At 25.3% G+C, this 25922-nt stretch overlaps 1 protein-coding gene across 1 annotated transcript; it reads left to right on the top strand.

The window, feature by feature from the left end:
- The first annotated feature begins 15065 nt into the window (after window positions 1-15065).
- Window positions 15066-25360, top strand: LOC129966024 (clathrin heavy chain 1-like). Its single transcript, XM_056080365.1, has 10 exons — window positions 15066-15212; window positions 15935-16018; window positions 16991-17082; window positions 17164-17291; window positions 18219-18371; window positions 20035-20153; window positions 20960-21124; window positions 21727-21843; window positions 23537-23710; window positions 24896-25360. The coding sequence occupies exons 2-10, from the start codon at window positions 15959-15961 to the stop codon at window positions 25007-25009; spliced, it is 1122 nt and encodes a 373-aa protein (XP_055936340.1). The 5' UTR covers window positions 15066-15212; window positions 15935-15958; the 3' UTR covers window positions 25010-25360.
- Window positions 25361-25922: the final 562 nt, after the last annotated feature.

The raw sequence follows: 25922 nt of genomic DNA on the forward strand, positions 1-25922 counted from the left end.
ATCAACGAGACTCGTTAACCGGAGGACGCTTGAACCCCCCATTTGAAGTTGAAAGGGGGGAGCAGTGGGGGGGAAGCAGCACTGGAGGACGGATTTCATTCCGGTAGTGATGGAAATGGGGGAATCGATGTATGGTTGCTTACGGAAAAGCTTTTTTCGCCAACATTTGAAAATTTATTTACCCGCCAAGAATGAAGCTCATTTTTGGAATGTATAGGGTGGAGTGTGGACGAATGTCGGTTGGATCTATGATGAAGGCAGACCTTATTTATGCACGATCTTTTTTAATTAAAGAATAATACCGTTTTATAATATATTTATTTTTGCTCATAATTAAGTTTTATGAATCTAATTTTTGACTAAAAATTAATGTTGACTGTGGCTGAGAACAGTGGGAACTTCAGAAAGCTGAATTTTCTACAGGCGCCTTCTATTTATAATTAATTAAATGGCAAGAAACTAATATGTTAACTCATAATTAAATTATATCTTCTATTGGTTTGTTAAATGAAATTTAAGGTTTTCACAAAGTAATGGAATGAACTTACAAGTTTCATTTAAATGGAAGCTAAAAATGATGCTTTATTCAGAATACAAATTCGATGTAGTTTTAATTTTATTTCTTGCAATTTGGCTGTATTCATTGGAAAGTATTTTAGTTTTTTTATACTATTAATTTTAATGCCCATATTTTGTTTGTTTGTTGTTGTACAATACTAAATGTTTTTTTAAAAATTAGCTAATTTTTTTTTAAATTATGCTTTTAAAAAATTATATATATATTTATATTTTTACCTAATTAAGTAATAAATTAGTGTTATAGAACATTTAAAATATTTTTTATAACTGCGAGCATGCTTTGATTTTGTTATTTGCTAGTATTTATAGTAGCAATAAAGCATTTATATTTTGTGGTCTAAAAATTGCAATAATAAAAATCTGTAATCTCTTTCTTGCAGTTTTGTCCATTCTATTTTTTTTTTAATGTTGATAATGTGCATGATGAACTCTTTAAAATTTGTTTTCAAATTGAATAATTCATACTTGTAAAAATATGCATTGTAAAGATATATATATATATATAATTTTAGCCAAGTTTTTGATAAAATATGGCTTATTCTCTGTTAAGAAAGTATGATAAACCAAAAATCATCAAAGGAATCATCAAAATATTCAATATTTTCTATTTAATCAAAACTAATTTTTATTTTGTTAAAATAAGATTTATATTGAATTAAAAATTATATGCATAAGCTGATTAATATTACATGATTTTAAAAAGTACTCTTTCAAGACATATATTTCTTATTCTAATTTATTAATTTTTTTTTTCATGAATGCTTAATACATTTATTTATGCATACAGCAATTTAATTCTTCTTTTAATGCTAAAAATCAGAATTTTGATTGAAAGTAGCCAAACTAAATTTGAAAAGGTAATAGAATCAATTATTTCTAATTATACGATTGGTGTAATAATATTTTGAAAGAAAATTTGTATTAAAAATTCTAATATCGTGGATAAATTTGTTCTAAATGTTGAATTTTCTACTTTTATAATAATGCACAGAAGTTAAAACTTTTAAAGAAAATTTGGAATGTAATTTTTAATTTCAAAAAATAAAAATTATTTTTTAATTTAATATAAAAATATTAGTGTGTTCTAAATTAGTCAATAGAATTTTCAATTAAATTGTGAAATATCATTTCTTAATTTTTGCATAATATTTAAGTCATATTTTATTCAACACTTACATTTTCTCAAGAAATTTTTCTTTTTCTTAGTTTTTTGAAGCTTAATTTCTTCTCATTTTGATTTTCAATAATAATTCATGAAATAAAAATGATTTGCTTCACAAGCATTCATTATTGTAATATACAAATGTATATTAGTTAACCAAACCATTAACAAAATAAACATTTACTCCACCTTAAAAAATGCTATACTAACATTGTTTTAACTGATTCAAATGAGTGGATAAATACCAAGTGATGAATAATTCTGAGATATTGTGTAAAAAAAATTATAAAGGATGATGAAAATCCTTAAAACTTATATAGTTTATATACCTACTTTATCTTTTAGAATTAAGGTTTTGACTAAATTATTAAAAAAGACAATTTCTATGAGGATATAGAAAAAAAAATGTTTTAGGAAAAAAAAATTGGAAAATAATCTTTTTTGTTTTAAAGTAATGAATAATTACAATGGAATAATGAATTTTAACACTGTTTATGTTAAATTGAAAAAAAAATTATTTACAATTTAGAATCAATAATAAAAATAATCATAATCTCTGAATCAAATTATCTGCAAATTCATTTGTTCAATAGGAATTTAATAACTTGGAGAATATGACTTTAGTCACTTGGAGACTTTAAATCAACTTCCATTGTCCCCATTACAAAAACGTAAAGAAAGGCTAATTTCCAAAAATAATTTAGTATTGATTCAATTCACCTTCAGTAAAAATTTTAAACTACTAACGCAAATAGGTTAAAACTGTCTGAGTGGTTTAACTTACATATATCAATTGGATCAATAAAAGAAAATAGATGGCAATCAACTGAAGACAGATTTTATTTATTACAGAAAAAAGGATGGACAGAGAATGAATAATATCAGAAGGATCACAAAATATGTTCTGATCATTGTTTTGATGAAGGAGTTTGTATGAAACCAGTATTTTAAAAATCAAAGTAGTTTTGTACATTTTAAATGCAACTGAAAGAACTTCCTGGGCCATTGTATTCACAAAAGAAGAAAAAAGAAATCTTTTAGCATATGAAAGAGCAGTTGAACTTGGATATGTATCATATAATTGGGAACTTCTAAAGAGAACTTGACAGGAAAAAAAAAAAAAACTTAATGAACAAAGAGAAAGCACAATCATTTACAATTGGAATAAATGAATAATATATTCTCAAGATATGGTATCAAAGCTGATAATCTATGCAACTCCTCTCAAAATTCAAATTGTACCTCTAAAACATGATTCTTATTAATGCCTAAACCACAGCCTGAAAATTGGAAGGATTAAAACTGTAAACAGTATCTTTCACTTTTGTTTCCAATATCGTTTTAAATAATAATAATAAAAAAAATCTTTCTTTTTTATTTAGTTAAAATTACTTTTTAAAAAATCGTCTACCTCATTATTATTCATTGTAACTAAAAAGAATTTAAATTAAGTATGTTAATGCTTCAGAAGAAAATTTCATAATTTCCAAATGTATTTTTTGAAGTTTTAAATACTAAATCTGAATGATAAAATGGTATATTAACAAAATTTCGAATATGGCTGTGTTAATTTACCTAAGCATTTTTATTGAACAAATAAAATATCTTGAAGGGTACGAGAAATTGTGTTGTTTCAAGATGTCATAAGGAATTGTTTACCTCGTTTGTAGATTTTTCAGCTACTACTGCAAACATAATATTCCATTTTTTTTTTCAAAGATTATTGTTATCAAATAATATTATTGCTGTCATACTTTTTTTTTTTTGTAATCACTATATTACATACAAACAAACGCGTAATGTTGAGTGACAGAAAAAACTAGTTTAAATTAATGACAAAAGAATAAATTCATCTTTACTTGATTAGTTAAATTTTGATAGTCTTGGGAATGAAATGAATTTTATTACAATAATAAAAATTATTGTAGAAATACATTCTAAAATATTTTTTTAGTTTATTTATATTAAAAAGACAATTGTATGATAATGAAATTGATATCAATAAAAGGATTTTGATATTAAGTTTGGAAAATGGTGTTAGTATCATTTTTGTACAATAATATATTTGGGAATTATAAAGAGGAAAACATCAACATTTTGTTTAGTTAAAATTATAGCTGGAAATTTTGATGCATTGCATCAAAGCACACGCTTTCATCTTTTAAAGCATGTTTGATAGATTTTCAGTTTCTGGAGTCGGCAGTCTGTCTTATAACTCATGTTAAAGTATAGATAAATATATGAACAACTATGTATTTCTTCAGTAAGATTGAAATTACAATTGCATATCTGTATATTGACCTAATGTCATTCTTTGATTTGATATCCACCGGAATGCAGCATCTTGTAAAATTTTTATTCATCTACTATTCTATTTAAAAGTGGAGGTTTTTTTTATCAATTAATTTTAATAAACATTATTTTGATATTTTTCTCTTTTTTCTTTAGCATTTTAATCATCAAAATAAAATTGCTTAAATGTAGTTTCTCAAAGAAAGCTTATTTGCAGAAAAGTATTTCTTAGATAGCGCAGTAACCGATGCTTTTATGAGCATAAAGAAAGAAAAATAGATACTTATGACAGTTCTGTAATTGATTTTTCCACTTCCATCTACTTATCTATCTCTGCTGCTTTTGAAAAGCTACCCCAATTTGCTTACTGCAACAAAACCACCGGGTGGTGGTAAGCAGATGCGCTCTTATCTAGTATCATATGTGCTAAAGTTGTAGGATTAACGGAATTTAATTACCTGTTAGAGAAAACTTGGTAAACAGTTAGAAAAGCTGTAGGGAATGCATATTTCTCATTCTTATAATGCGAGTGATTGATGGATAATGATTCTTTTTTATGGGATAATCAACATTTTTCCCACGCGAAACTTGATAATTACACTTTAACCCATGCCTGGAGATGGGAAAATTCAGTGAACTCATGATCTAATTTCCTTCAAACAAATGCCTTCATTTTATAAAGGCAAATGAATAAATTTTTATTGAATTAAAAAAAAAGACAAATTAAGGAATAATTAAACAGACAGTTATTTGGTTACACAAATGATATAACAAAGTATTTGACATTCGCATTGGTCTGTGAATATCCATTTTGAACGGATGATTTTTAAGTAAAGTTGATTAAACCGAATCTATTTTTCCCTTGTAGCATATAAATATTACAAACACTTGATAAAGAATATTGGAATTATTATTACGATTTATTTCTTATTTAATACTTTTTTATCGATGTATTTTAGTCAGTTTTTGAGTTCGCTGTTTTGAGCTGCATTTTAATATAGTTAATGTTTTGATAGCGATAATGGACAAAACCATTTTTTATACAACCATGTCGAATGAGTTTTATTTCAATATATAGTATGTATAAATATATATATATAGAGAGAGAGAGATTAATTAAAATTATAGTTGTAAATTTTGATAAATTGCCTAAAAGTACACATTTTTAACCTCTAAATCACGTTTGCTAAATGTTAAGCTTTGGGGCGGCAGTCTGTCTTGTAACTCATGTTACCATATAGATAAACACATTAATAATTATATTATTCTTCAGTAAGACTGAAATAACGAACGGGTATCAGCATCTTACTCTAACGTTATTCTGTTAATTTAATATTCATTAAAAAGGACCGAGAAGAGCTATTTGGAAGGCAGCATATAGCAAAATTTTTATTATTTTTATTAATCTGCTTAATGATGAAGATTTTTAACCAAAAAATTTTTATAACATGAGTTATATTTTCCCCTTTCTTGTTTGGTATTGTATTCATCAAAGAAAGAAATCGATTAAAAGTAGCTTCTCAAATAAAGGCAATCGTTTGCAAAAATAAATTCAAGTTAAAATATCGATTTTTATTTATTCTTTTATTATTTTTTTTATTGGGCTCGATTTTTCATTTGGTTGACATGTCTAATTTTTCTGAAAAGGATGTTGCATTATTTACAAAAATTTTAACATGATTAAATTTATAGAATGGATGTTGTCTCTGAATTAAGTTAGAACATTTATAAGGCAAAAACATATTCGAGATTTCTGAAGGCTAGACCGTTCGACCGAAAGTTGGTTCGTAATTTGAATAATAAATGTTCACTAAGAAAAGTTTTTAAAATTGCAAATAGGTTTTTTTCTTTAAAAATTTATTGACCTTTTAACCCTTCGTCTCAATAACTTCGGAGCGTATTGTTGCATAGAAGTCATTCTTATGCCATTTTAAAATTCAAAATATTAATTATTCAGTGATATCAATTTTATTTCTGTGTAATTTCTTTTCATATTTTAATTAAATATTTGAAAATATTTTAAAGAATATTTTATAATAATACTTTCTAGTATCTTTGTTACAGGGTTGGTCTTAGAAAACGCGAGGCCCAATCTGAAACTATTTTCTATAATGCTTATTTCTAGACAATTTTTACCAGTTATATAAAATAACTTTTGTAAAAAAAACACTTTTTAAAAGATATTCTAATTAGTGAATTAAAAGTAGATTTTAAAAAATTTTAATTGATTTTTTAAAATTTTTTAAATCATTGTTACTATTCCCCTTTGGCAACTAGCAGGTTTCCCTAGAATTAACATTTGCTTTTCAATTAAATATTTTATGTAACTTGCTCTCTTAATAGATTCTCAAGCAAAATGTTTTTAAGCTTCAAATTTTTATAAACATATCACCGATACTATTATAGAAGCCTTTCCTTATTCTGTTCGTTCTTCGATGCCTTTCTCTAATTTTCTATCAGTTCCCGTAAAATGTGAACTTGAAATTTAAGCTGGAATTGATAAAACTTCAATAAATACATTTTTTAAAAACCAAACACGTCTTTTAAAAAAAATATGAGTTCAGAATTGAAATCTAATTTGTATTACAGAATATTTTAATAATTTATGAATTATATAAAAACATTATTCAATAATATTTTCTTTGGCCTCATCATAAAATTTTATTTTCAATTTTGCTTTCTGAAGGATTTAAATGTTGTAATATTTTATTTTATTTCAATAAAAAAAAGTACTTCTGTAAACGATTATGAAGTCTAAAATTTATTTTGTCCTTCAGGCCTACGAATCCTATTCAATAAAATAATCTTGATCATCTAACGTTTCCATCTTTTGCGTTATAAATCCTTGAATATCCTTATTTTAGGACAATCAAAACTGTAATTATTTTAGGTCGATCAATCTTCGAGAAACTCAGGGCACTGATTTTGTATCTTCGAGGCAGTCAATGGAGTTCCGCGTTTTTATAAAACAGTGACATTCAAATTGTCATAATTCACTCAGTTTTGATCACAAAAGGGCGAACTTTTTTTTTATATAATATAACAAAATATACATAGAAAAATTATTAAAAGCATGGCTCATATTTAAGTCAACTCAACATGGGAAAATAAACCAAACCTTCATATCTTGGTCATATCAGTGGGAAAAGGCTAAGATGAGGTATTAGGAGCAACAATGTAAATGGTTTCAGTTTCTCTTCAGTAATAAAATACAATGTTGTAAAATAAACATTGCCATATAATAAAAAAAATTATATGGCAAAAAAATTTTCATCAAATGTTTTGAATTTTAAGATGCTGTACAAATTGTTTTTCTGCTATAATATTTTCAGAAAATATTGCAAAAACACCAAAATTTTACAAATTTTAATTAACTGAAAATTCAAAAAATCCCACCGAAATTTCAAATTTCCGCACTGAATATATGTGCAAAATTTTGTTGTTATAAATTAAACGATTTTCCCTGTACAGTACCAATACAAACACACACAAATTTATCTTTATAATTAGTGTAGATTATATGCATTATGTAATTTAAAAATAAAGTGTTTTTTTCTCATATTCAGTACCGGATGGCACTACTCATGTGAAATTAAAAATTAAGTAAATGGACAAGTTAATTTTCAGTAAAATTATGTATAGTCATAGAGAATACAAATGTGCCGTGCAATTTTGAAACTCTGTCTCCTGAGAGAGTGAATAAAAATTCCATTACAGAACTTCATTTTTACAAACAGGAAATGCATTATCTATGCTAATTATAAAGATGAATGTATGTGTCTTCGTGCGTATGTGAGTATTTGCGTAAGACAATAAAAGTAACACATCTTTGATGTCTGGAAATTTCGCGGTATCACGGGTATATAGTTATATCTAAATAACTTATTTGGAATTAAATATAATCAATATTTTTGTCTTACCAGCTGATCACCGGGAGCGGTATTTACTAATAATAAAGATGAGTATGTGTTTGTGCGTCTGTATATCTGGGTGTTGACGCTCTATTAATCAAACCGTAAGACCTATAGCTACCAAACTTAGTACGCAACTATGTTGGACGGATAAAATGTTCACTTCGGAGCAATGTTTTAAAAATTTCATTTAGAATTTTAATTAATTAAAAATTAAGCAAGTTCTTGACGTTTTTTTCACTCGCTAACTTTCGAAAATATTACAGTATAAATGTTATTTTTATATATTCAGAAATTTTTTTTTCAATGATTGTAATTTTTTGCTGTATAAATATTTTTTTCATATTTAATCAATTTTCTAAAAATATTTTAGGCACATTTTCCAGCAAAAATCTTAAGAATTCTGAGCAAATATTAAGCGTATCAAGACACGACCTCCGTAATATTACGTGTATTACGGAGGTCGTGATCAAGATTAATTATACAAAAGCATAAGAATTCTTGATGAACACCAAAGTTATTAAATTTGCAAAAAAATGTTCAGTTTTCGTTTTACTGTGCGAATTATTATTCTGTCCTTTACAAAAATTATGACTGGCAAAGCTGATTTCAGGAAAGTAAGCAATATAATTATCTAATTCTGCAAAAAAAAAAAAAAAAAAAAAAAAAAAATCTGAAAAATTTACATTTAAAATATTTTTAATATGAAGAAAAATGCCAATTTTTGTTTTGCTCTAGGTTAGAAATTAGATTGTATTGTTAAAAGACTAAATATCAAAGTGCATCCACGATGGTTAGTGGCCTTGGCAGAAAATAAGGGAAATGCATAGTAAAATGAATAGAATCATAGATGTCTTCTAATATTATATTTATTATAGACTATCTATCAAAATTTGAAGCTTATAAATAATTTGCTTAAGAAGCTATTAAGACCCAGTTACGTAAAGTATTTAATTGAAAATTTTAGCGGCCATTAACTTTGGCTAGCCAGTTGGTCGGTGACTAGTATTAAATAAAATGTTGCTATAGATATAACTCAGCAATAGAATGGAAATCACAAATAGAAATTAACGCTAAATAGAAAATGATTAAAACGTGTTTTTCACACTGATTAATAAACCAAACATACTCGTAAATTTATATATACTTTAAAACATATGCTTTAATTTTTAATTTATGAATGCACATAAGCTAGCCAACAAATGAACAAAAATTTGTATACTATTTGTAATAAGTAAATAGGTCACTATACTATTTATTTCAGTGACTTAACAAAGATTTATGAAAATTCTTTATTTGGTACAAAAAAAAAAAAAAAAAAAAAAATTGAAATGCAAGAACATTGTCAGAAATAAATAATTTTTAGGACTTACATAAAAAATAATTGAAAATTCATAGATCATTATTGTTGTTTATTATTAGGGAGCAATTTTTCTTGTTTTTATTTCCTTTTGCGAACTTTTTATATAAATCCGAAATCTAGCTGATTTCAGATCCAATCGATATAACTGCCCACCAATTTAAGCGTCCTTGCTGAATTAATGATCGTAAATTTGTTTTATAATTAATGATTTAATGATCGTAATTTCAAGTTGGAAAAACTTTCTTTCTACAAATGCTAAAGAAACTGAAATTGTCAAGAGAATCCGTAGATGAATATATAAATTTGAAATGCGTCTTATCTGTTATCACAAGCCAGAAATTCAAAATTTTCATGGTTTTTTTTTTTATTTTTAATTTTATTTTATTTCCAAAGGCATTCTTCAATTTCCTCACAAAGCATTCCACCATCATATTTTCATTCAAAAAAGAAATCGGAATGGGTTTTTTTCCCCTTCTGTAAATTATTTCACGAAAAAAACTATATTATTCCAAATGTTCCCATTAATGACATATGGATAAATACGTCTTGTTAAAATGGTGATTAATAAAGAAAAATGTTGATAGAATATCCATATCTAACATAATGGAAAAAAGTTTTAAAAATTAAAAAAAAAATACTTATTTTTGTGAGCATTTGAGCTCGCAAAAGTTAAAATAAAATTCTTAAAAATAACCCTTAAGGATTACAGGAGAATTCGAATTAAAAACAAATATCTTGTTTTGAATAAATTCAGTGCAGAATAATAATTTCATAAATTCACATTTCCTAGTTAAAAGGCTTTTATTTAAAAATTACTTTATTCAAATTTTATAGAAAACATCACTTTTATAATGAACCAGAATCCAATGCATAAAATGCTAATTATTTTTTAAACAAGAAATGCCTTGAAATTTTTATTTTCTGCTCATCAAAAGCTTCGCCACGGATCCATTAGTAAATAGCATGTTAAGTGGACAAGAAGTTAATAATTTCCGTTGCTGAAGAGTTATAACTTTCCGAATTCTTTTAAATTGTAAATTCTAAAAAAGATAGAAACAATGATGGAAACAGAGAGAGAAAAAAAAAAAAAAAAGCTGATACAAAATTAGTAGTAACATTGAAAACGGCTTTGAGCTTTTTTTTTCCAACAGTGAAATATATATTGTTGCAAAATAAGTTTAAAATATATTTCAAAAAATTTATTAAATATTGTAAGAAAAATTGTATGATAAACAAATCTGGTATCATTAAAAGGATATATATATATATTTTAATTTTATAATGCTATAAAAACTATTTTTCTACTGTAAACTTTTAAAAAGTTATCCCGAATAAAGACCAATATTTCGCTTAATTTTTAATTAACTAAAAAATTTTTTTAATCACTCTGAAAAGCACATTTTTACCCACCAAACTAAATATTTGCCAAATTTGATTGATACATGTCAAAAAGGCTGGTTTGTAAAGTCAGCACATGTACAAACAGTCAGAAGCTTTTTCCTTATGTTTAAGTATCAAAATTTAGTTAAAATACCAATACATTTTCTCACTAAACATTCTTGCCAGCAGGCTTATGTGTTTTTTAGCAAAGACTAATCACTCCCTAGCCCCTTTTTTTAATGAGCTAAGAATGATTTATTGGACGTTTGACTCGTACGGAAATGTCTGGTCCCAATACCCTTCTCGTGCCCCTTCCCCCTTTTTTTTCCTACTAAATAGACAAAGTAGCTGTAAATTTTATGTTACGAACATACAATACCCTTCGTAAAAAGACTACTAGGATTCTTTTATGTTTGTTAAGGTCCATGGCAAGGCGGAAGAAAAATTAACCCTGTATGCAGGAAATAAGAAAGAGACCTTATGAACCTCGCCCAATTGGAAGCAATCGACTAAAGACCGATCCTGCTTACTTCTTGGACTTATACTCAAGAATGTGTTTGATATTGTCGATATTAAACACCATTTTTATTTACTTTATTGCTGTTGTAATTAAGATAAAAGAATAATATAAAAATAGATTAAAATGAAACCTAAAATATTATTATACTACGATATTTCGAATTAAAGGTTCGAATCACCTTAATATTAATTTTTTATATAATTTCTGTGATAAATTTGAAAAGAGAATATAAGTAGAGTCTATAGAAAATATAAGCCTTGATCTGCCGTGAAAGACATTTTTTTCCTTAATCTGTTCTATCCTAGCAGATAACAAGTGGTCAAGATCAATTACATGATGTCATTGATACCGGATAAGATTAATGTATTAATCATTGGAAGAAGTAATAGGATTTAATTGAACAAAATTAAAACACAGTGTATAAAAAATTGCCATTGTAGGATATCCCTGTAGCGGTGGTTCTAATTCTCTCGGAGAAAGCGCGCCAAAGTTTGATGTGCGTTTCATCTCCATTAATCATAAAATGGCCTTGAATGCGCAGTATGACCCAGTTTCCCGCCTCTCGGGGAGCGCAGAGAGACATAACCAGAGTATTAGCTCCGAGGGACAGAGTGTGCGATGTTGTTGTGTGTCTAATAAAGATATATTTTTGATATAACCGAAGAGTGATTGCTTCCAAACCCTTACATGGAGTCAGATCATGACAATAACATTATGGATTAATCAATCCTCCTCATCCCCTTTCCGAAAACTAAGAGAACTGCTCCACTTCGGACTCTTTCATGGTTTTTTTTTCTATCATTTTTCCTGATAGGTTTTCCAATATCCTTCTATTGATAGCGTTTGAAAAAGTCATAACAATAGTTTTTGATGCAAATTTAATTGAATTTTTTATTTCTTAAGATTTGAAGTCTGATTGGAAGAATTTACTTGATAAAATCAAATATCATAAATCCCATTATGGGTTTGAAGGGGTTTATACATTCCAGCTTATTTTCATCAAATAATCTACAAACAAGTTCATTACATTTTCAGAGAATAAATGTAGATTATTCAAAGAATAGTAGTTGATTAGAAAATATATGTAGAAATTTATAGAACAATTAAAGGTATATGCTACACATTCAGCATTAATATAACAATATAGGCGCATACCCGGCAGCTGAACATAAATGCTAAATAGAGAATCAGTCAATAAATATTAATTTTGGATTTTAAGAGGAGTCGGTGCATAACTAAGCAGGTATTCCATGTATGACATGGCTAGAGCCGAAGAAGAAACATGAGCTCTAATGTTAGCTAACTATTTAATATATAGACACCGCGTTCCCCAATGATATAAGTAGACTGTTTTGTTTCACATTGAAAACACATTTACATTATAAGGATGATTATTGTTAGATGTATACTTTGGAAACGAAATCGAAATAATTAGGGATGTACCAGCTGCTTTCGGTGACCAGCTGGTCTGTCCATCATACATTTAGTATTACTTTAATTATGTCAATTAAAGTATTTGCAATAAATTTAATTTTTTTAAATTAATGCATGAATTGAAAAAAAATAACAAGTTATATATAGTTGTAAATTATTATAAAAAATACTGTTTATGAGATTTTTTTTGAGAATTATTTTTTAATACTTAATTTTAGTTTAATTCTTCTTTAATTCTTAGTTTTTTTATGACAATAACTGTTTAAGCAAACTATAATATATAAATAATTAACATAACCTTCGAAAAGAATTATCTTGCAGTTGATAGAAGACTTATTTAATGATTCAGCTAAGAAGTAAATATATTAAAACTAATAGAAAGTTAATTTTTAAAATTGACGTTTATTAAATGATAGAAAAAAGCCATAAAAAGCTGGTCAAATAAAAAAATCAACTGTATTTTATTAGGAAAAAAAAGGAAAAAAGATGATGCTCCAGTTATACCTAATTTTTAATTTTATTTTAACCTAAAATAAATGAAATAAAATAAATAAAAAATAAATAATAGAAATGAAAATAATAAAGTAGATTTGAATCTTCATCCAAAATATTATAGAAAGCCAAGATAGTAGATTTTAATTGTTTAGTTTTATATTATCTTTAAAAAATTAAAATGACAATAATATGTGCATAACATTGTATTGAATATCACTGCAATGTGCTCATATAGAAGTATAGTTTACTAAACCAATGAAAAATATTTTTGAAAAATATGTTTAAAAGTATTTTGAAAAATACTAAGATCAAAGAAGAAAAATATTGAATGGAATTAAAAAAAAAAAAAAAAGATAACTGAAAAACTAATTTTTTTAAAATTTAAAATGTTTTTGGTCAGCGATATATTTCGAATTTATAAAGAAAATGCTGGAATTTTGTTAATTTTTTATTAAAATTTTAATTTCATTTTTGAAACAAGATTTCTTAATATTGCTATCTAAGAAATAGCTAATTGCCAGCCAAATTTGGAAGCTCTAAGTCCAACAACCTGCCTTGAAAGATGCAATTTATTGATAGCATGCCAGCCTATAAATTTTATAATATTAAAAGTACGAATAATTTTATTTCATATTTTTTAACAAAGAAAAATCATTCAGATTTGATTGAAAAATGAAAATGATTTGTCTTTCATTTACGATATTGCTGAAAATCAAAATTTAAAAATTTGTTAAAATAAAGAATATCATAAGATTTTATAATTAAAAAGATATATGTCTAAATATGCTTTTACTTTAAAGATGAATTAAAATCTTTTTTTTAATTTGGAAACATTTTCGAAAGTTATTGCAGAAACACTTCAAACTTTTTCGCTGTTTTTAAATAATAAAAATTAAAAAATTGCTCTACCAAGCATTACACTTTCCTACCCTCCAAAACATATTTATTCTTCTCTGCATACACACGCGCACGTTTTCTTTTATTAGAAAAAAAATTTGCATATAGTAAAAAATTTATATATATATTATATAGAAAGTCCTTGCAGTCAAATGTTATTTCGAATCGCAATAACATAAAAGCATTTATTTATTCAAATTTCTATTATTATCGACTGTTGGAGACGTTTTCTTTCAAATGAAAAATACTTATACAATAATAAAATAAATAAAAAATAAGAAATAAATACATTTATATTTTCAATAAGTTATTTAATAAATAATAATTTTTAACAAATGACTTAAAAAAATTCTTAATAAATAAATACATTTTAATAATAATAAAGAATTTATTTACATCAAAATCAATTTAAAATAAAAAAAAATTATCAGATGAATTTCTGAAAGAGTGTAAAAGAAACGAGTAAAGTTTCAGAAAGAGTAAAAGAAACGAAACAGTTTGACGATTCCAAGTTTTGGCGGAATAAAATAAAAAACAAAATCGCGTAATAGGAAATGAAAAAGATAGGCATAATTCGCCACAAATGTGCTTATTTGCCAAATCTTATAACCCCTATTATAGCTAATCCTGCATTTGGGATAGTTCTTGTTAGCGCCTACAGATGGCTGTAGACTGCTGGCGCCGTCTACAGGCACTAATTGGAACCTAGCTTGATCCTCCAATACGTCCTCCGGTTAACTCTACCCATAATCAACAGACGATTTTAAAAAAATCAAAATAATTTAAGCTCAATGGTTACAGGTAAAATTTAAATTTGACAGAAATGGAAATAGAATAAGAAATAAATTTATTTTCCGGCGTTTCTTTAAGTCGAACTTCATGCGCGATCAAATAAGAAACTTTATAAAGGACTTAAAGTTCAGAAAAGCTATTTTTATTGGTTCGTGATAAAAATAGAATGTGAATTTAGTGACGCAAAACACTCAAGTTTAAGCTTCAACAAACGTCACGGGTCACAGGTAGAATCCTATCTACATCGTTTCATCTTCATCGTTATTCAATCCGAAACTACACATTTTATCAAACATGACTTCTTTACGTTTTTCGGTTTATTCTGTGCTTTCCAGTTTATTTTCGTTTTCGAACTATTAACAATGATGCCTGGTTTTTCCTTTATAGGTAAAAATCATGTTCAAAAGATTTTCATTCATTTTTTAAAGTAGAAATTTCAAAATATTTTATAATTAAAAATTATATTAGTACTATTTGCTTGACGTCTAACTAAAAAGATTACAACATGCTTTAATATTGTAATTTCCTTTCGCTTTTAATGACGGAAGTAAAATATTCTGTAGTTTATGAAAGCTAATATATGATACTGTCGAGAAGTTATAATGGATACTTACTAATTTATTTATTTATTATAACTTTTGCACCCACGCAAGAAAGAATATTTTTTATTCTTTATAAAATAATTGATTGAAAAAGGTTTTCATCTGGATTTCCGGAACTTCCTAATTTTAAATAAACATATTTTGAAATCAATTAACTCTAATAGAAAATCATCATCATTAGTTTTTCTTCTAAACTAAATCTAAAATTATATATAAAAATTAATGTTATAAATTTGCCCTCAAGTTTATTAATACTTTTTATAACGTACATAGCTTAGCTATTATTATAATTCGATCTTACATGATATTTGTCTTGTAATATATTTTGTTAAAAATGACAATGTTTAAGCAGAGAAAAATTTTTGAAGAATTGCTTGTTACTACTGTTTTTAATAATAAGAATTTAATCTATTCTATTTTCATGATTTTTCAAAATGTTTTACTTCACTAGACATCTGCTTTTATGTAATTGATTTTATTAGTGTGAACTTTTTTTTCATTTTATAGATCGTTTTTGCCAATTGTACATTTATGATGTTGAGAAGAGACAATACATTGAGACCACCTCTGCGTATAACAGAGCTACTTCAGGTTTGTTTTTAAAGCCTTCATATCTGATAAATTCATTTTTTTAAAAAAATTTCTAGGCATATTAAATCTTAATTATTAAAATCTTTCACTTTATTAAGGTTACTATTTACAGTTTTTGATATTTTTAAATCTAAATTTGGATTCAGAAAATTATAATTGATTAAAAAGGTGTTTTCTCATGTATTAAGAATGTCTAAATATTTTTAAAAAATTTTCTTCAATAATTAACATATTAATATAAATAAGGATTTATGTTAGTTAATTGTATATATATATATATATAGTCGCAAATTATAAATAAGTTTAAATGAGAACAAAATTTTATGTTGATGTTATAATATATATATATATGGTTAGTAAATTCTTAAGGTTAATAATTACTGATTTAGATAAAGAAAACATAATAAATATATTTTAAAGATGTGTAGTATACAGATTACATAGGAATATTCTTTTTTTTTTTAAGTCTATATTTTAAAAGTGTAATTGGCTTATAAATTTTATTCTTTCTTTTTCAGTATGCATTTAAAGAAATTATATAGAAAGGATTGTATTTCTGTATAAAATAATGGTCCAATGAGTAAAACCCATGGCATAGAATTTTTTTTATTTATGAATGAACAATTTTGAATAATTTTTAAGTAAATGTTTGTAGAGAAAAAATTCATTTACATTTCTATTCTACATTATCTATTACATATAAATGTATAATGATGTGGAACATTTAATGGAATGTTCTAAATTAATATAATTTAACTAAAAAACCTATTACAATGAAATAAACTCAATTTTGATAGAATGTTTTATCTTTATAATAAAAATGACATGTATTTCATCTTCATAATAACCAGCATCATAAATTCTATATTATTTTATTTTGATTGATATTTATGAAATCATAAAAAATTGTTATGAGTAATTATGCAATAATTTTAAATCTTATTGATAAAATTATTTTCATATTTTTCCTAGTTAACTCATCTAGGCATCCCTTTAGAGCACATAACATGGCCTCGAGTGACAATGACTTCAGATCAGTGGATCTGTATAAGGCACTGTTTGATGTAAGAATTTTTGTTTCTCCAAGGAATATTCTTTAAAGATTTTTTTTTCTTTTATATAATAATCATATCTTTTATTTGCAGAGGATCCAATTTAGAAAATATAACAGTAATAACTGTTTTGAATCCACATCACACTTTACCTCAGACATGGAAAGCAGTAGCTGACTGTGCCCAAATGAATCCATCTAAGCCAATAATTGCTGTTAAAGGTATGTATTTTCTAAGTAAATTATTTTCAATTTATAACATTTTTTTTATTTTTATAATTTATAAAATCTTGCGTTGTTTCTGTCGTCTCTTATGCACTGTATTCATTTGCAAAATTTTGTTTAGATTTCTGTATTTCCACAATTCAGTATTTTTTTAATGTCATTGTAAGGCAATCCTGTTTAACTTTTCAAATGTTTGATACCAGAATTGCAGTAACATTCCTATGTCTTCTTTACTAAATTTGTTCCTTTATCACTTGAAAATATAGTAACTTATTGACAGCAAATTATAATGATCTTTTCAAATAAATTGCTTGCATTGGTGTTTCTTGAAAGTATGAAATGTGTGCTGTTATAGTGTAACTTTATCTTTAGAGAAAAAAAACATTTGTTTTAGAAATATTCAAAATAACAAAATAAATTTTGATTGTGTAGAAACATTCTTTTAAAAATAGTGTGTGCTGACACTTTTAAAAATAAGTCATCAAAATTTTTTCAGAATCTGATTTTTTTAAAATGTAAATTAGTTTTCTTTTTTATTAAAAAAAAAATTGTGATTTAAATATTTATTTTAAAGCAGAATACCTGGAACTTTAAATTTTACTGCATTTTTAAAATTTAGGCTGATTGGAATACAAAATGGCATTTGCCCAAGAAGGTAAGCAGATGGGCAGAATCTAAGTCTTGATAAGTGTTACATCATCAAATTTTAAAAATAAAAATTATATATATAATTAACTTCTAAAGGTCTCATTGTGGAAATATTAGAAATTAACATGAAACTTTAATATAACCACTTGCATCAGTTTTATGTTCTCATGCATAAATCAATTTAAATATAGTTTCCAGATTGGCTAAACAACTATTTTCTTTGGCTTGTAAAAAAAGTAAAATGTGTGACATTTTTTTTTTTTATCATTTTTACAGCTGGATCAACATTTCAAATATATGATCTTGGAAGCCGTAAATGTCTGCATAGATGTTCCCTAACATATTGTATTCATTTTTGGACATGGGTCAACTCTACAACTATAGTTGTAGTTTCAGACACTTCAGTTTATCACTGGTATCTTGATGATCGTAAGTAATAAGTAATACATTCACCTTTACTACCACTACCTTTCAGTTTCAGGTTTTTATAATTCTGAAATGGAGATAGCAGTATAATAGGACTTAATTAATTTTAGCTTGTGGCATGATAAATTTTTATGATCTATTATATTGTTTGATATTCATTTTCTTTTTCATACATTTTTTATACCATTTTGTGCATGCACAGTAAATAGTATTCTTCTAAATATCAGGCTTCTTACTGATCAATTTTCACTCTTCATGTCCTAGTTTCAAGAAGAAGAAGAAGAGAAAAAATTTATTGCATCAAAAATTATTTATGTTACCTTCTAGGAGAAAGAAATGAAGATTTGTATTATATATGACAACATTGCCAATTTCTGATTTGTTAGAATGTTGTCCTTACAGTCAATAAGTAAATATTGACTGTAAGGACTTTGAATAAAGTAACCAATAATGTAAAATTATGTAGTTACTTTATTCAAATCTTATGCTTGATATCAACAGTGAAAATTCAAAGCAAAATCAGATATAAAATTTAAATTAATTATTTGCAAGCTTGGAAGCCATTGAACAAAATATCTTTTTCTCTAGTGACTTGAGAGATGATTGATTTTATTTTTTTTACATATTATAATTCAAGCAACTTCTATACTTACTTAGTTAATGTAGCTGAATTTTAGCCAAGAGAGAGGATAGGTTATTAATTAAATCCATAACTTATTCTGTATTATTAGCAACATTTTTGCAAGATTACATCTTGGGCATTCATTATTTTCTATGAGAATTTTTCCCCTCTTTCAAACAAAACAATGTATATTGCCAGCAATATACATTGGCTATTATTGAAAGGCTATTATTGAAAAGATATTAACTCTATAGAAATTATCTATATACTTGAGTATTCATTATGGTAATTATTTATAGTATTATATTCTATAGTGCAATATCATATTTCATAATTTTTGACTGAATGCAATTAGAATATTATCTATCTTAGGTGAATGTTGAATTCTGCATGCCTTGCCATTACAAATATCATTAAAAGGAATATTTCATGTTTTGTTGGTTTCACTTTTAACATTGCATAAAATGTCTAGGAAAGTGCAAAATATTAATCACTTCATACTTTGCCCTAAAAATGAAATATTCTCACCATTGACATATACATTCAAGAGATTTTATTGATAAATTTTAACAACCTCTGTAGAATATTTTGTTTACTCATTTTTATTTTAAAATAGGCATTTTTGTAAAATTCTTTTCTACAAAATTTGAAATTTTAAAAGAACAATTTCTCTAAAATAATGATTGAATGTTTACTAAATTTACGACAAAGCACATCATCGTATAGCAAGATAAAAAAGATCATTTAGCAGTATCTATTCTCAAAATAATTTTTGAATCCTTATTTCCATTCTTAAATTAATAAAGCATTCATTTCTTTTTGACTTAATTTATAATTTCATCTAAACAGTCCTTTTATATGTATTGAAAAATATTCTTTAATTTAATCAGAATTTTAAATTCTAAAAATACTTCTTCTTATAGATAGCTTTTTGACTTAATTTATAATTTCATTATTTCATCTAAACAGTCCTTTTATATATATTGAAAAATATTCTTTAATTTAATCAGAATTTTAAATTCTAAAAAATGCTTCTTCTTATAGATAGCCCAGTTCCAGTTAAAGTATTCTGCAGAGATGCACGCATGAAAAATGCTCAGTTGGTCCGTTATGTTTCAGATCCTAAAATGAAATGGTTTGCACTTTCTGGCCTAATAGCTGAGGTAAATCTTTTTGCTTGATTATTGTGGTACTATCTTATTCCAGAGTGCAATAGCAAAACTGGTAATTTTCCTGTCTTAAAAAAAGAAAGTAAAAGTAGTCCCATATGGAAGACAAAACTTTACAATTTTCTTCATTAATTGTATATAGACATGTATTAATTTGCTGTAAATGCTCTTTACCAAAACATCCATAATTTCATGATTATTCAGGATTTAAGCTTTTAATCTCGTACATTAAATCCAGTCGCTTCTTCTATATCGAAAATGTGAACAAATAACTTTCAAAAATATCTTGAAAAATAGAGATGAATATGAAGAATATTTTATGTCAGTCTAAAAAAGTTTAATATTGTTAATGATCATTTTATCAATTCATAATATAAAGATATTTTACTGTTTCTTTATTTATACCTGGTTATTGACTTTATTAATATATATTATACTAAACAAGCAGCTTTTTGTATTTATATACTGCATGATTTTAACCCTTTGCACTCGGATGGTGTCATTAAAGACTGTGCATCATTTTGATGTTTTATTTATTTATTTTTCAATTTTGATTGTTAAAAATACCTATAGAATGGTAAAAAGATGTAAATAAATTTTTAGGAGAAATTCAACTTTAAACAATTATATATATTTATTTTTTCGGAACAATAAACAAGTCTTTGTATTAAGTTAATAATTTTGCATTGAATTACTTCTCCGAGTGCAAAGAGTTAAATTCAGGATTCAACAAATTTATTGCTTGTAAAGAAAAGGTTAAATGTATTTTGTTTGTTGAAATAAGTTATTTTTGATTATAGGACAATCATGTCATTGGCCTTACACAAATTTATTCTGTGGACCATAATTTGTGCCAGAACATTGAAGCTCATTGTGTCTGTTTTACATCATATCATTTTAAGGGAAATGCTCAACCTTCTTGTGTACTAATTGCTGCCAACAGAGGTGCAAATATGAATGGAAAAGTAATTGGTTTTAAATGTTATTTATAAAATTCAGTAAGTTATACATTTATTGAATTGCGCTTGAAAATAACTTAAAAATACTTTTTAAATGGACAAGTTTTGTTGGACAATTCCACATTTTGTATGTCTTATTTATATTCACTTTCAATTTTTATTGATAAAATAAATGCTACCATAATTTTTAATATTTTATATTCATTGTTAAAAAATGAATTCTGCATCCTATATTGAGTATGCTCTATAAAATATCTTTTGACATTCAGTTTGCTTTCCTTTTTCAAATTTTTTAGGTTAGATAATTAATAAAATATATTTTTAAAAAGTTATTAATTTTTGATCATTTTTTTAAAAAAACAAAACATAAATTTTATTGAAATTGTATGCCTAAAAGTAACCTATTGCATTCAATATAGGCATAATTCTCAACAGTCATATAAGTTTTAAAAATAATAACACCTTTTTATAAAAAGGAAAAAATACTTAATTTTTTAAGTCTCTTTCTGCAATGGAATATTTTTACTAACATATAGAAACTTCTGTATAACAAAACCATTATTGCAGTTATGCAAGAAAAACTAAGAAAAGAGTTCTTTTCTTTCCAGTTGCATGTTGTTGAACTTGGTCCACATTTAACTGGAAATTTAGCTTATACTTCTCACACGGGATCAATTGAATTTTCAAATGAATGGTATCGTTATGATTTCCCTTCATCCATCCAAGTAAGAAAATCGAATTCTTTTGTTTATATATCTAATAAATTTTCCATCTTAATACAAGATAAGTCATTGTGGCTATGTATGTATGTATGTTCCACATCTCCTTCTCAATAACTGAGCTAACCCAATTTGGCACACTTATTAGATAAGACAAGAGTAAAAGTACTGTTAACTTTCCAAAGCACTAAGTTAATTAAAATTGATTTAATAGGAAATTAACCAAACCTTTATCATTTTTCTGCAGTAATTTCAAAACAAGTACTATGACAAAAAATATTTTAATACCCTCCTAAAAGTCAATTATTACCATTTCAATGATATCAATTTCATTTCCACTCCATATTTTTATTGCTAATTTTTTTTTAAATTAAAGGCATTAAAATTCATATTAATCTTTGAATTTATTCTATCATTTTTAATTTCTGTTCTAATCTAATATGCATCTTTTCCCAGATTTGTAATTATTTCAACATATTAGTTTAATAATGCCTAAAAATAAGCAAATCACTGAAATGCAAATAAGAAATGTGAAAACCTTGTAAGCAAATGAAACAGATGTATGTTGATAAAAGCCACTTCAAGCTGTGAGAAATTAATAATAATTATGTAATATATCATACCATCATAAAACTGCAAATTTAGCCATTTTTAACAATACTAATTTCACTTTTTGAAATATTATTGTCAATTTTTATTCTATAGAAGATTTCATAAAAATGATTCTGATATAATGAAATTTTTAAAAAGGTGCTCCTTTTCTGAATAATGTTAAGATTTTAAATTAAACCACTGTCACAAAATCTTTCTTTTATTTTAAGACATACATCTTAAAAGGGATTTTTATATTATAATATTTTAACCAAAAAGAATTGCCATACTAAAAACTTTGCTCAGGATTAAAATCTTATGTATAATGTTGAGTGATTAATAATTATATATCAACTAGTATATATACAATTATTAATCTTCAGTTATATATGAACAAAAAGTTTTGTGTACTTGGTAAATTCTTAATTTTTGTAAATGGCTTGAACAGTATTCACAGTTCAGTTATTTTAAAATGACTGCTTAAATTTACATATGTGGTGAAAATATGATTTATGTATAAAAAATGTTAGAACTTATTGTTAGAATTCGGAACTTATGATTCACTAGTAATTTTATAAACAACTTTGGCATTCATTCAATAATCTGAAATTTTTTTTATAAGAATGGTACCTATCAATGTCATTTATTCTTGCACATTTTTCATAAGTTTTCCAGGAGCAAAAATTTAATTATTTTATTTTCAAAATAAGTTTAACAGATGTAATATTATATTTAATAATAAAATCTATTTTACAATAATATAAATTTTATTGCAAATTATGAAATATACATCATTAATCAACTTTTATATATATATATATATATGAATTAATCAACTTTTTTTTAAAGATAATATATGTATTCCTAAATGTCTGCAATTGAAACATTGAAATTTCAAAAATTTTACATATTGCATTACTGTGAGAGCAACATATAAATGATACTTTTTTTAAAAAGTGATTAAAGAAATTATGTTGTTGTTATTACAGTGAAGTAAATTAATAATAAAGAATTATATATTTAGATTTCATCATTCAATTTTGATTTCAAAATTTGCTCTTTGTAAGTATGCTTTTCAACATTTAGATTTTTGTCTGTTTTAATTTAGGTCAGCTCTAAACTAGGTCTTGTATACATAGTTACTAAATATGGTGTTATGCATTTATGTGATATGGAAACCTGCACTACACTTTGTACTGTCAATTTATGCCCTGACGTCATATTTAGTACAGCTTTTAATAAGGAAACTGAAGGCATTATTGCTATATCAAGGAATGGACAAGTAAGATATATTTCATAAATTTTCAATTTCTTTTACAATATGAATGTAGAAATTTTCCATAATATGTAGAATGGAAATCATCATTTTTTTTAAACCCAAAAATAAATTTTATCTATATTTTTTAAACTTGACTCCGAGTTAGATGTAGTTCCATATATATATATATATATATATATACATATGGAAATAAGATCTGATAAGTGATTGTGGCTAGGAGTCATTAATATCTCTATCACAATCATCTGTTCATCAGAATTCTGTCAATATAAACCCCCTCACATTATATTATTGCCAATATCTTACTTAAAAGGCTTTTCTTCATCTTGAATAGTGTATTGCCATAACATTTAGTTGCTATAGGTTCAAATAAATGACAGCTAAATGTTCTTTAAAAAAAATAGTATCCACACAAACAAATCGTGCAACACAAATAACATCTGGAAAGTTCACATTGTGTCCTAAAATCAAATTAGGATTATCAATGGTTGGGTAGCTGTGATATAACAATTCTCATGAAATATTGCTTTCACATTAAAAATTGTGAAACTTTAATTACTGTATTAAGAATAATTTAAAATAAAATGCAAGTGTATATAGGATTTATAGACTTTTGATGTTTGCATTAATTGTATACGTTAATATTTATTTAAAATATGCATACATTTTTCAGAGGTACTAAATTGACATTTTTTATAAAGCCTACATTCTTTCTGCAATCTGGCTTTTTATTTTAAGATATTTGATTTATTTAGGCTGAAAATTTACAGTTTAGAAGTGGAAAAATAAGATACAGTACATTTTTTACTGTATTTCCTTTAAAAGGCAACACTATTTTTTAAAAAATATAATATTCAAAATTACTGGAAGATCTATGATTCTGAATTAATAATTGTTAATTTGGATTTTTTTTTTTTTTTTTTTTTTTGTAAAGCTAATATGTTTTAGGACAAGAGAACTTATGAAGGAGATTCTTAAGAATCCCAATTAGCAAAAATAAATAATTATAAATAACAAATAAATTCTAAGAAAAGAAACTTAATTTTTCTTCCTTTAAATGAAACTTTCATGGAAAAAGCATTACTTTATAATCAAGCATTGTCATTAAAGAAAATAATTTGAGACGATATTTTAAATTATTATGTTTGTTACTTTAAATGCATTTGAAAATCTTTTTTATTCTTTTAGGTTTTATCTGTGGAATTAAAAAAGGAACAACTGGTAAAATATGTATGGGATGTATGCAAAAGACTCCACATAGCAGAACGCTTATCAAATGTCTTAAAAGTAGATGAGGCATAAAAAGCATCCAAATACTTCCAGTTATTGTTAGTTGCATCACTTTAACTATGTTCACAGATGCTGAACATATCTGGCTTTTTTAGAAATTTTTTAACTTGTTTTATTAAATGGATGTACTGATAATTTTTATTTATTTAAATAATTAGACAACATATCATTGTCTAATGTATTATTTATATTGAAATTATGCAATTTCAAGAATTTTATTTTTTCAGGAATGCACAAATGTATGTATTTTCAAATTTGCTTAGTTTTACATTTGTGCAATTTTTTAACAATTAATGATAGTTACATTGATTAAAAGTAATTTGAAACTCTGGTAAAATTTGTAATAATTAAGTCTTCCTTAAATAATCACTTGAATTAATTGAAATAAGTAAAACTAATAACAAATTCAACTTGAATGCAATGCATACTTAAATAATATTCTTACAATTTTTCACTGAGAACTTGGAAGAAATTTTTGCAAATTTTATACACATGTAAAATCAGTATTATTTTCAGTTCTTAATCCCAGATTGTTAATTTTATTTTGTAATAGTCACTAATAAATCTTGTGTATTTTGAACTCATTTAAATTGTTTTGAATGCCAATCTGTTATTAAAAATACTACATACTATGACTGCTCTTTTTATTTAAGATGGAATGGTTTATAAATTATGATTAGTGCATACAATCGTGAGCTGTTTCAAAGTTGCTGATGTTTTATGTATATATGTTTTTATACATCCTAATTTTTATTGTACAATTACAGTTAATTCTGCTCATGAGTATTATGAGAGTTTATTACCATCTTGCCATATTGCATATCTTTCAGTATGAAACTCATGTGAAGTAGTTATTTAACAATATATGAATTAAAGTCAAAGAATAAAAAATTCTTTTTCTGTAAATTCATTTTATAATATTTCT

This window comes from Argiope bruennichi, chromosome 4 (genome assembly GCF_947563725.1).
Source record: "Argiope bruennichi chromosome 4, qqArgBrue1.1, whole genome shotgun sequence".
In the NCBI taxonomy this organism is placed as follows: domain Eukaryota; kingdom Metazoa; phylum Arthropoda; class Arachnida; order Araneae; family Araneidae; genus Argiope; species Argiope bruennichi.